The 13,543-nt window shown below is 37.4% G+C and overlaps 1 protein-coding gene across 1 annotated transcript in view; it reads right to left on the bottom strand.

Annotated features, from left to right (window-relative positions):
• Nucleotides 1-13,543, bottom strand: part of TTC3 (tetratricopeptide repeat domain 3) — a gene marked incomplete at its 5' end in the record, with an annotated part of 140,325 nt that overhangs the window by 125,476 nt on the left and 1,306 nt on the right. The window contains 5 exons of the mRNA XM_082840119.1: nt 394-447; nt 1,674-1,761; nt 2,232-2,382; nt 2,706-2,748; nt 3,493-3,647. Of these exons, the coding sequence (XP_082696245.1) occupies nt 394-447; nt 1,674-1,761; nt 2,232-2,382; nt 2,706-2,748; nt 3,493-3,647 (491 nt within the window). The remainder of the gene's footprint in view (nt 1-393; nt 448-1,673; nt 1,762-2,231; nt 2,383-2,705; nt 2,749-3,492; nt 3,648-13,543) is intronic.

A 13,543-nucleotide genomic window follows, 5' to 3' on the forward strand; every position in this document is an offset into this window, starting at 1 on the left:
TGAGGGCCCGGGTTCAATCCCTGGTCAGGGAGCTAAGATCCTACAATGTATCTGGAGATCATCTAGTAATTGTGTATCAAAAAATGTTCATACCAGGGGCCTAATAACTTCATTTGGGAGAGAACATATGCCAGGTAAATAATCTAAAAGAGAAAAAGCAATCAACTTGTAAAAGAGGCTCAAAATTACACTACATATATGGGGGAAAATGATAATAATGCAAACCCCCCAAACAAGGAGATTGCTTAGGCAAAATATAGAAATCAGTACTACTAAATGCTACCTATAAAATGCTGACTCGGTGGGCCTAGTAGTGATACAGGGGGCAATGAGAAGTGAGAAAACTGCCACTTATTCAAAGTGGTTGTATCGTATTCCCATGTTAACACTTACATTTTCTATTTTATAACCAATTCTCAATAAGCCTCCAATAAAGAATGAATCATTCTGCAAAACAGAAAAGACAAAACATTTTTTTCCTTATTCGGCCAATCATACGTTAATTTTCTAGTGGGAAAAAAAATTCTACATTTTAGGAATACTACTCTATGTACATAGCAGTCCACTTTCTACGGCACTTTCATGACCAATTTACCTCTTAAGGACCCTAAAACAAGTCAGAAATCGTCTTACACAGGGTTCTAATAATAAAATGATTTAGTTTAACTTTTATATGTACGGATTTTAAACTTTCAGATGTATGGTTCATTCCACCTAAACTTGTCTATAAAATTACATTGGCTGGGCTTCCCTGGTGGTGCAGTGGTTGGGAGTCCACCTGCCAATGCGGGGGACACAGGTTCAAACCCTGGTCAGGGAGGATCCCACATGCCGCGGAGCTGCTGAGTCTGTGCACCACAACTGCTGAGCCTGCGCTCTGGAGCCCGCGAGCCATAACTGCTGAAGCCCGTGCACCACAACCACTGAGCCCGTGCTCCGCAACAAGAGAAACCACTGCAATGAGAAGCCCCACGCACTGCAACGAAGAGTAGCCCCCGCTCTCCACAACCAGAGAAAGCCCGCGCACAGCAACGAAGACCCAAAGCAGCCAAAAATAAATAAATAAAATAAGTAAAATTTTTTAAAAATTACACTGGCTGATATAAGTTGCTGCAAAGGATTAATCTGCAGGAAATAAATATCAGAATGCCCTTTCTAAATTTAAGTTTGCAATCAGAATTACCAAGAAAAACACTTGGCTCCATAACCAACTGAAATGAGAAAAATTATTAAACAGCTTTCAAGGGAAAAAAAACCCTCAGTGTAGTACAGGGATACCTCCTCAAACCTGACATGATAAAGTTTACCCCAAAGAAAAAATATTTGTGGTGGTGCTAACAGTGGCATGATTTTACGTTACAAGATAGGACCCATCACTTTCAGAATCTGCGGCAAAGGTTTCTGTGAACCAGGTGCACACTTCCATTTGTGACAAATTCTAATGTCTATTTGTTAACGGCAAGGAGCACGCCTGGCTCTCATCATGTCATGTCAGAACCACGAAAAAAGCCATCGACCTGATCTCTCAAACACATAGCACAAACTCATGGATAGCAGAATAAGCTCAGGTTAACCATTACCCATTAGTCACCATAAATTAGTAACATGGGCCTAATACCATATAAATATCTATATTCTTGAAATGCGGGAGGGGAACACATTCTATCACTTACCGCAGCTTTCTTTGCCAAATCCACAATATCTTCCATCAACTCAAGATGTTGTAATTTCTTCAAACTTATCTCAGAAGCATGAGAACTGCTTAAAGACAAATTTATTTTTTAAAAGATTAGGGTCTCATATATAAAATTCATTGAATCTTACACTTAACTATATGTCATACCTCAATTTAAACTATTTGAATAAAATTAAGTTCTCTTACTTCACTCTAGGTAATAATAAGTTGTTTATTAGGTAGACAAAACACTACACTTTTTTCTTTCTTCTGTACTATAATACTGGTATTTATAAACAAGCATATTAATTTTTCCTTATTCAGCTTCAAATCTACCATCTAACGCTCTTCAGAGTTTCATTGATTATAATGTTACCACGATTATTCATTTATATCCAAATCCCAAGTATTAACTTTTCCACTCTATTAAACAAAGGTAGAGTTGAACAGTATACAAGAATGAGACATAAGCCTCCCGTTGCACTTGGCATTCCTCAGTACTGGGCAACACACTCACCACTGTTCATACAACATGGGTTAACAAGCAGTAACTTACTTCGCCTCCACACAGGGATGCAACCGTGATATTACAGAACTGTGTGGACGTTGAAACAGAAGTGGCCAGAAGACGTGTATTTTAATGGCATCACAGTAATCTTGCAGGATAGAAATAGGTTTACTACACCACATAGTGCAGATATCAAACTCTTAATTAAAAAGAAAAAGTTTTAAATTAATATTTTGTGCCTCATTTTGGAATGAATCAACACTGTCAAGGGAAAAGACAAAAATGGATATGGAAAGGTAAGAAATGAATGGATGAAATATTTTAACCTGTCAGATGTTAAGAATATCTAAGTGTTAGCTAAAACTCCATTTTAACAAGGAAAGGTTTTTTAATTTCTAGTTATAAAGGATAATAAAGAATAAACTTTGTAAAGATGTATAAGTCTGTTATATTGATGTGAATGCATGAACCTCCCTTGATAGCTGTTTCAACAAATTAAAATTAAAATACCAAAGTACTCACCTAAGTTTCCCTCACTTTGGGTATAATCTTTATACTGTCTACCCTGAAAAAGAAAAAAATTCTTTTGACTTGTATCTGGTAAATGCAAAAGTAACAGTTCTTGATTTTTAATGTAAGGGTTATCAATACTAAACTAAAAACTTAAAGTACGTTTACTTTTACACTTTGAATACAACATCTTCAACCAATGAGTCTTTTGGCCTTTTTCAGTGTTTCCCCAAGTCTGTTTCTATGGCTCTCCCTGAGAGCCTTTAGTCTCATCTCCAGTCAGAAAACAAGCTTTCACCAGCACTGCACATTCTCCTTGTTGAGGCACTGCTTACTTCTCCGTCTGAAATGACCTCTTCAAAAGCCATACATATCTCCCTATCAAATCTCGTGTAGCACAAAAATATCTTTACTCAGACAGCTCTATACCACAAAACCTTCAAGAAGTAAATCGTAAAGGTTCTCATAAGAAGGAAAAAAAAATGTATAACTATGTATGGTGATGGACATTAACTAAACTTATTGTGCTGATCTCATGATATATACATATATTGAATCCTTATGTTGTACATTTGAAACTAATGTCATATGTCAATTATACCTCAATTTTTTAAAAAAAATAAACCTTTAAGAATACACAATGTTAAAAACAAAAAGTTAAGGGGACTTCCCTGGCGGTCCAGTAGTTAAGACTGCGCTTCCACTGCAGAGGGCACGGGTGTGATCCCCTGGTCAGAAAACTAAGATCCCGCATGCCACGCGGTGTTAAAAAAAAAAAAAAGTTAAGAAATCTACTTACCACCCCGTCACAGTAAAGTTGAGTCACACGAACATAATCATTGGACATAAATTCGGAGGCAAAGACACAATCATCCACATAAGGGGACTCTTCTAACAAGGCATAATCTGCTACAGTGAAATTTCCCAGGGCAAAATCGTCCATGGTGCACCCTCCTAAGGACACAACAAAACCCAAATCCATAATCAAATCATTTGAGATGATATGAGAAGCAGTTTTCCTACCTTCTATAGTATATCTGAAAAATACCTGGAACTTCTGCCCCAAGGAAATAACTCCAATGAGAACACTGAGCTCTGGAAGATTCTCAACCTCATTTGCTAGTCTTTCCCCTTGACTCTCCTCGAGTATCAGTTTAATCTATTTCTTCCTTTTGTCAGGTTCAAAGAATCACCATCTCTACCCTGAATTTAACTGTTTACATGTCTCCTTTAGATGGAAGATAAGTAAGGGCATCTTATTCATCTTTGTATGTGCCTAGATGAATGAACAAAAGACATCCTTCCACTGCTGCCCTTTTACCCCAACTGCTTTTACTGCCTCTGTGAAATATGCTGTTTCATCATACAGAAACTCTGCCACATTCTCAACCTCCTGGCTGGAACTAAACCCTGACTGCACTGAGAAAACGGTTTCCTCTCAGCTGTTCATATTCTCCTATCCATGCCTCAGTGTGTGTGTCTGTCTCGGGCAAAGGGGCAGAGCTGAAGTGGTACAGAGAGAGTACGTAGCCTCCTAACCCCTCACAGCCGCATCCAGACCTGCCATCCTCCCAGCAATCGCTGCTCCTAACGCTCTCACAACAGCTACAGCAGTACGGCAACGCCCCTTACATTATCAGCGACCATGCTCTTAAAAACAAGTACTTCAGTGGGGGGACGGGGAATTAGGGCTAGAGTTTCAGACTAAAGTGTAGTCCCCCGAAGAAAGTTCAATAACAAAAATGTATAGCTATCAGTGAATAGCTACAAAACCTAAATATCACTGGAAAATGCAGCATTTTATTACTTGTAACTCTTGCCCAAGTAGTGGCTTTCTTTTCCTATCATCACCAGCACCAACATTAACACCATTTTTTATACCTGTTCACTTCATCACTATTATCCCACTACTGTTATGATAAACCAAGTTTCTTTTTTCCCAAGCAAGACCACCATGAGTCCTTGGAAAACACATCTGTTTCTTTAAGTAATCCTTCCTCTTATGCCCAATTTGCTGTACAACAACCTCACAATATCAGAAGTGAAGACCAATGACCACCTTCCTAGCAAACTGCCGGTACCATTTGTCCTATGTTGTACCAGGCGTTTTACACGTACCATCTCACTGATCCTCACAATTCTTTGCAGGCCCAATTGTTATCACAGTCACTGTACAGATGGAAAACATGCATAGCAAAACTAAGTAATCTGCTCAAGGTCATCAAGCTAGGCAGGATTCAAACCTAGGTCTTCTGATTCCACAGTTTCCTCTCAAACACTGTATTTCACTGGATCTACGTTTTGTTGTCACTGCCGTCTAGCTGCCTCCTGGCTGTTGTCATGTTTAAGAACACAGGCACCTAGTTCACAGTGTTCGCCTCTTTCCTCCAATCATCATTCCAGCCACACCAACGTCCATGTGGACAACCCTTCAGGACTCTAGCCTTGCGGTGCAACCACCTTCTCAACTAAAATGAAATCTGCGGCCCACCTCACCTAGGCTCTTCCTTCACAAGGCCACACCTTGGACCACTGCTCAGGTCTAAACCAGTTTTTAAATCTTTAACTCTGATTAGCTCCTCTCCAACCACACCCAGGAATCATTACGACTTACGTCTCCCCTATCTCCTACCACATTCTTCAACCTCATCAAGAATTCTTCCTTTTCTGCCATTCAAATCCTCCATTCTCGTTTATTTTCACTTTCCTAATATTGGGTTTCCACTTCCACCATTTAAGGGAAGCTGCTTCAATAAAGCCGTTGGCGACCTTTTCCAGTAGACTGGATATCTACAATGTCTGGAACCTGACCTGTCCTGGATGAACAATACTTCCAGAGTTTAGAGAATTTAACTCCAAAAGTAAACAATGACTGGAAAAAATATGAAGACATTTTAGCACCCAAAGTATGGCACATAATATGGGACATATGCTATTCTGGGAAATATATACACTTTTAAACTCATTTGTCTTGCAAATGTTTTTTGTATATAAATACAGAAAGAGCCAAGAACAGTCTGTCACAGCCCACACATCACCATCGTGGCATCAGTTACAATACAATTAACATGCTCATACCTGGCAGACTGAGCCACTGTGACACCATGCTGGTCAGTCACAGCCTGGCATATCTCACTGATACCATGCCCTACACCAACTGCACCGTAATTACGACATTGGTGTTATTTTTATTTTCTGTTTTGTTTTAACCAGAGAGGCGATGCGGCATAGTGGTTAAGAGCATAGACTCTGGAACCAGACTGCCTGGGCTTGAATCCTGGCTCTATTTCCTGAGTGTGTGATCTTGGACAAGTTACTTAACCTCTGTAGGCTTTAGTTTCCTCACTTAATCAAATGAGGACAGCAATCCTACCTATCTGATTAATCCATTAACACATTTAAAGTGCTTTTAATAGCACACAGTGTATAGGAAACGCTACAAATATCAGCTATCATTAACATATTAGATGAATGTTTTTTTAATCCGCTATTTGGATGCCTCTAACTAAATGGTCTCCCTTAATTGCTAATTCCAAAGAGCACTTTTCAGCTTACAACTTACTTGACGCTGTTGACCACTTCCTCCTTCTCAGACCTCTTCATCTGGACTCCAAAGACCATCTTCTCCTGGTTCTCCTCCTATTCTTCTGGCTGCTCTTCCTCAGTCTCCATGGCTCTTCTTCTCCATTCCCCGCCACCCAAATGTCAACTCTCTTTTCTTCTCACGCTTACTCTCTCCTTGGGTGACCTTATCCACCACACCCATGCCTTAAAACAGCACTTTCTGAACTTCCATCATTTGCATAGCTTCACCACAATTTTTGCCATTTCCACACATCCCATGTGTTTTATTTACTTAATATTCTCTTCTTTTGGGGCTCACTTGGTCTAAGTGATAATATCCATGATATTATAGGTTTGAAATACAGCTTACGTTTTTCAGACACGTTAAATTCCTATTTTTTCATCTGTGTACTACTTTAAATTACCTCATACTCACTGTAGCAAACCACAGCTGACATGTCCAAATGCTGAAGACTCTCAAATCTCTCCAGGCTGGGTTGCATCTCATGACTTCTAGACCCTCCCTATCGACTGCTACTGGGTCTTAACCAAGATGTCCCGCAAGCCTCTCAGATTCAGTAAGTTCAAAAACAAACTTATCTTTTTCCTCAAGAACAAATGAAACCAAGTTCCTTCCTCTTTCTGTATGTTACCAGTTAATTGCTCTACATGCCACCTGGTTACCCAAACCAGAAATCTGGAGGTCAGTCTACACTCCCCCAGTCTCCTTCAACATTCCTAACCAACCTGACCATGAAGTCCTGTCCTTTCGACTCCTCTAAGGAATCCAAAATTAGCACACATACACCTCTTCATGCCCACTGCCAATGCCTTGGTTGTGCTCCACCTTTTCTCCTCTGAACTACTTAAACAAGCAGTCTCCTAACTGGTGACTTGCCTTCAATCTTGGCATCCCCTAAAACTCCGATCATAACACTTCACTGCTTAAAATAATTGAGAAGCTTCTCATCATCTTCAGGATAAAGTCCAAACTCCTTACTATAGCACAGAAGGCCTTTTGTGATCCTGTTCCTGCATTTCTCTAGTCACTCCATGACATGCAACGTAGAAGCCAGTCATACTCAGCTGCCTGGCACTTCTAAACAAACCTTATTCTGCACCCACAATGCCTACCAATCCTTAACACTCGATTCCAGGAAGCATTTCCTGAACTTCTCACTACCACCAAGTTTATTTTTGCACCGCTCCTCTGTAAGCCCCGAGCACCCTGCTCATATCTTTTTGACAGCAATTTTTATACTGTTTGGTCATTACAGGTTTCTCTCTGTAGGTTCACTATGTCCAGAGGGCACACTGTGCCCTGCTCATCTTGATTCCGTATCTCAGTGCTTCCCAAATTTTTAATTTGCATACCCCAAAGTAGAAAACTTTGCCAAACCCACTTGTCAACTGTACTGTTACCTATTTAATATTTTTATTTAGACTAACTCAAATTTTAACTTAGATGTAAACTTGTTTTAATGGGAAGTTTGTTACCACCAAGAAATCTTAAGTTTGGTAGGACAGAATTTTTTTTCCTAACACATACTAAAATGAATATACTACAAAAATTAAATACTAATGTAAAGGACTTCTGAGCCCATCAATTATGATGAACTAATGGGGCACTCCATGACTGCAAAACAAAGTGGATGCTAGATTTTTAAAATTTTGCTGAGCTCATAGAAATAGCCAACATTTAAAACCACCCTTTCCCCCCCAAAGCAACAAACCTCTAGCTAGAAACTAAACCTGACAGTCAACAATGATAAATCATAATGCCAAGAGCAATAGTGGGATCATGGGCCAGAAGCAAAGTGAGAAAACTGAAAGGCTGGTCCCACGTAACGCTCCCAGCCAAGGCTAAAACAAATCCTATCAGAAGGAAAGTACCCCCAAATCAGACTCTCAAAATCCCCACAGAGAAAGATCAATCAATCAAGAGTTCATCACTGAAAATCTCTAAGCACAGGAGGTGACAATCCACCATAAGAAAGGCAACAGAAAAAACAAGCAATAAATTTAGACCCCTGAGGACTTCAAACATTGGGACTGCCAGTCTACAGAATATAGATGCAAAAAAATGAGCCAGCAACATGAGACTATAGAAAATGACTGGGTATAGCTAAAAAAGAACCGAGCGATACTTTAAGAAACTAAAAATATAATTGTTAAAAGTAAAGGAAAATAAAACACATGGGTCAAACAGATGATCAGGCACAGGTGAAGAGAAAACTGACGAACAAGAACATATGCCTGATGAAATTACCCAGCAATTTAAGTTCTGGCAAAGATACAAGGAAATGAAAAATGTGAAAGATGAAAAGTGATCTGGAAACAGTCTAATACATATATATCCAGTTAAATTTCCGGAAGGAGAAAATAGATAAAATCAGAGAGAAAGTATTTAAAGGACACAAGGCTCAGAATCTGCTAGACCTCATGAAGACAAAATTCTGAATCAGGAAACACATGTATCCAAAATAGGATAAATAAAAAGTAATAATCATCTAGACTTAGAAGTGAAGATGTAAACCAAAGACAGAAAATCCAATGCAGCCAGAAGAAAAATAATATTTTCTTCAAATTACCATAAATAAAACTGGCAGCAGACAACTTTGCATGTAGAATAATATATTTACCATATCAGCAGAAAATAAAGCATCAACCTAGAACTGTATACCCATCAAAATTATCCTCAAGAACAAGGGTAAAATAAAATAATTTTAGATAAAAAAATGAGTTGACCACCAAGAGACCTGAACTAACTTCTAAAAGTACCAATTAAAAATCATAAATTACCTGACTGGATTAAAAGAAAAATCTAGTAATATATTCTTCATAAGAGATACCTAAAATCTAAGGACATAAGAAAAGTGACATGAAAATGAAGAAAAAGGTTATTCCAGGTAAATTACCACCAAAAGAAGGGTGGGATAGACCAAACAGACCCTAAGACAAAAATCAAAATTAAGCATGGAGAGAACCACAACATAACAGAAAAGGTTCAACCCACTAGGAAAACAATGTTTAGCTTGCATGTATCTAATCAAATAGTCTCAAAATACATAAAAAGAAAAACTGTTAGAACTACAGGAAGTCTGTTAGAAGGTAACAGTGGAAGACTACATCTCTCTCATGATAGGTCAAACAACTGAAAATTAATATAGACAGTCTGAACAACACAATTTACAAGCCTGATCTAACACATACATAACAACTAGAGAATACATACTCTTCACAAGTACACACAGAATAGTTATCACAATTCCCTATGTACAAGGCCATAAAGCAAGGGCAAACAAATGTTTTTAGAAAGATAAAATATACAATACATTCTCTGACAACACAATTAAGAAATGAACGAAAAGGAAAAATGTTAATGAAGAAACGTTTGGAAATTTTAAAGCATATTTTAAAGAAAACTTTAAAACACATAAGTCAGAAGAAATCAAAATAGGAATTTTAATAATACTTAAATTTAAAAGTTAATGAAAATACCATAAATTAAACCATGTTACATAAAGCAAAAATGAACTGTGAGGAAGCGTATAGCTTTACATGCTTGTAGTAGGAAACAGGAATGACTGAAAATTAGTAAGTTAATCATGCAATTTAAGTTAGAAAAATAATAAACAATAAACTCAAAGAAGGAAAAGGAAGGAAATCATAAAGGAGACAAAAATCAATGAACTAAAAAACAAAAATATAATAGAACAAATGAGGCCAAAAATTCATCCTCTGGCAAGATTAATAAAATAGACAAACTTCTGGCAAAATTAAAAAAAAAAGTCGCACACAAATAATATTCAAAATGAGAAAAGGGAACATAACTACAAGTAAAAGAGATTAAAGAGAATTAAGACAATACCATGAACCTGATTCCAATAAATTTTTAAAAGTAAATAAATAGGGCTTCCCTGGTGGCACAGTGGTTGAGAGTCCGCCTGCCGATGCAGGGGACGCGGGTTCGTGCCCCAGTCCGGGAAGATTCCACATGCCGCGGAGCGGCTGGGCCCGTGAGCCATGGCCGCTGAGCCTGCGCTCCGCAACGGGAGAGGCCACAGCAGTGAGAGGCCCGCATACCGCAATAAATAAATAAATAAATAAAATTTACCAAAACTGACTAAAAGAAATGGAAAACCTGAAGTCCTATTACTATTCAATTGCTAATTATCAACAATTTACAGTCCTCTACACACAAAAAATTAGATCCAAATGATCTCACAGATAAATGCTACCAAACGTTTTGTTGTTGTTGTTCAGCAGATCACTAGTGAACAGAGGGCCAATTCAATACAGGGAGTGAGGTCAATTGTAGCCACATGGGGGGAAAAAATGAATGTGGATCATTACCTCACACCATATACAAAAATCAGTACCAGATGGATTATGAACTTAAATGTGAAAGGCGTCATTTAAAAACTTCTAAAGAGAAACACAAGAGAATGACTTTATAATCCCAGGGCAGGGAAAGTTTCCAATTAGATTACATTAAAATTAAGAACTTCTGTTCAGCAAAATACACCATGAAGTGCAAAAAGACAGACCATGAACTAGAAGAAATTTACAACATGTATACTCAATAAAGGATCGATGTTACCAGTTTGTTTTAAAAGATACCCCAACAGAAAAATGGGTAAAAGATATGACGAGGTATTTTTTTTGTGAACAAAAAGGACAGATGGTTCACAGACAAATGAAAAGATGCTCAAACTCATTAACAATCAAGAAATACAAATTAAAACCACAATGCACACCATTTCATACCCATCTGATGATAAGTATTAAGAAGTCTAAAAGTAGTAAGTGTTGCAGAGAATATAGATCAACTATAACTCTTACACACTGCAAATCAAAGTATATAAATTGACAAAACTGCTTGCCAAAGTATAAGCTGGTACAACCACTTCAGAAAACAATTTGGTATCATTTTGTAAAGTTGAACATTCATACCCCATAACCCAGCAATTCCACTTCTAGCAAATAGCTTACCACAGTGGTATTCCGATATTTTTTTACTCACAAACCACAACGCTTTAAAAATTACATATTCTTCACACTTTAAAATGACATCTAAAAAATTTCAGCCCCAAGTTTAAAAATTGCAAAGGATGAATTTCTAGAGTATCACAGTGACATTTTAAAACTGACATATCATTGGTTTAAAATGTCATAATTATTACAGCATAAAGTTGATCAAAAAATAACTAGTATATATAATAATTAAAAATAAAAGTTACATTTTATTGGAAATGCAGCTCTTGAGGAGATGGGAAGTGTCTGGATTAAAAGAGGTGTTTCCTAACACTATAGCTGCATGTATTTTAGATTAGCCTTTTGTTTTCCATGGAGAGTTTTTCAACTGGGACACTACCCTGGTAAGATTCCATATGGGTGAGCGCTATGCATTCCTAATTTAAGGCAGAAGTGCTACTGTGAGAGGGAAGGTGGGAAAGTAGAACCAGGAGGAAGTTTCTGTCACAGGCTTCGGCATTACCAGTTTTACAAACGGTACACATGGAATTTAATGATCACAAATTGATTCATTAATATTACCTGTGCCCAAGTACTCCTCAGAAAATCTTTATTACTTCCCCAGAGGTCATATACCCCAGTGTGAAAAGTAGAGAAATTCTTGCAACTATGTACCAGAAGATATGTACAAGAATCTTCAAAATAGCAAAACCTAGAAACAACCAAAATGTTCATCAACAGAAGAACACATACACTGTGTTATATTCACCCACAGAATATTACACAGCTGTGAAAATTAATGACATATCTATACTGAATATCAGTGACTCTTAGAAACATAACATTGAGTGAAATAAGCAAGACCCAGAAAGCTGTATCCAGTATTCCTTTTTTTAAATTCAGAAACAATAGAAACCACACAATACATTGTTGAGGGATGTATACACATCTGATAAAATTATTTTTAAAAAAACAAGGAATGACACACACAATTTAGGATAGTAGTCACTCTGGAGGTGAGCACATTCAATATCGGTCATTTTGATTCCTGGATTGATCATTTTGATTCTTGGATTGCGTGGTGGGTTGATAGGTGTTCATTTTATTGTTTTGCTTCACAACTTGCATATATGTTACATATTTTGAAGGTATCAAATATTACATTAGAGGAAAGAAGATTTTTAAAAAACCGTTCATCATATGCAAAAAAGTATTTAATTAAATCACCTCACCTGCTATTAGAGAGGTACATCTAACATACCATGGAATTATCTTACATCAACCATTGGAACTGATACATTAGGTACAAAATAAATGTTTACTGGAATTAATCTTATGAGAACCAAATGAGATAAAGACTGAGCCAGTTAACTGTGAGAGATGAACCCATAGGCTGACACAGGGCTAGAGCAGAAGCCAAGGTGGGTGCAAGCAAATTTAGCTGCAAGCTAAAGTTATAAGGAAGCTGGTCAGTAAAGAGAAGGCAAAAATGTAAAAGTCAGGTAACATACAGTGTTAGCAAGGGTGTGACAAATGGGTGTCCTCACTCAATACCAGTGAGAGTGAAAATTAGTGCAACCACTTTGAGAGCTTCTGTGATATTTAGTTACGTTGAAGATGCATATTTCCTAGTATAGAGCAAATCCACTACTAGGTGTATTTTCTCGAGAAACTTCCAAACGTGTGCACAAAGCAGACAAGTACAAAGATGTTTATTGCAGGATTGTTCTTTTGAGTCAAAAACCAGAAACAAAGCCCATCAACAGGAAAACGGATAAGTAAATTATGGTATATTCATACAATGGAATTCTATACCAGCAATTAAAATGAATGAACCAAACACAATTATCCAATTTATTCATATGTAAGTCTGAAAATGTGATGCTGATCGAAAAACGCAAGTTGCAAAAAGACACATTGTTTAATACCATGAAAGTTTAAAACACACAACACTATATATTGTTCATGGATCCACCGTGATCAAAGTATAAAATATGCAAGGGAATGATATACACAAACCTAAACACGGTGACAACCTCTACGGAAGGAGGGGCAGGAACTGAGAGCACCTCCATATTTTGCAATTTTAGTTCTTTTAAATTAAAAAGAGGATCTGAAGTAAATTCGGCAAAATAATTACATCTGTAAATCTTAATCATGGATTGGTTAGATACCCCTCTGTATTTTATGTGTGAAATCTTCCAGAAATTAAAAAAAAAGAAAAAACCGGAAAATTAGGCAAGAGTAAGAAAATTGAGCAAATGAACAAGAAACAGACACCGAAACGCAGCCCTTGAGCGCAGAGCACG

Source organism: Leucopleurus acutus, assembly GCF_964270905.1.
Source record: "Leucopleurus acutus genome assembly, chromosome: 5".
NCBI classification, from domain to species: domain Eukaryota; kingdom Metazoa; phylum Chordata; class Mammalia; order Artiodactyla; family Delphinidae; genus Leucopleurus; species Leucopleurus acutus.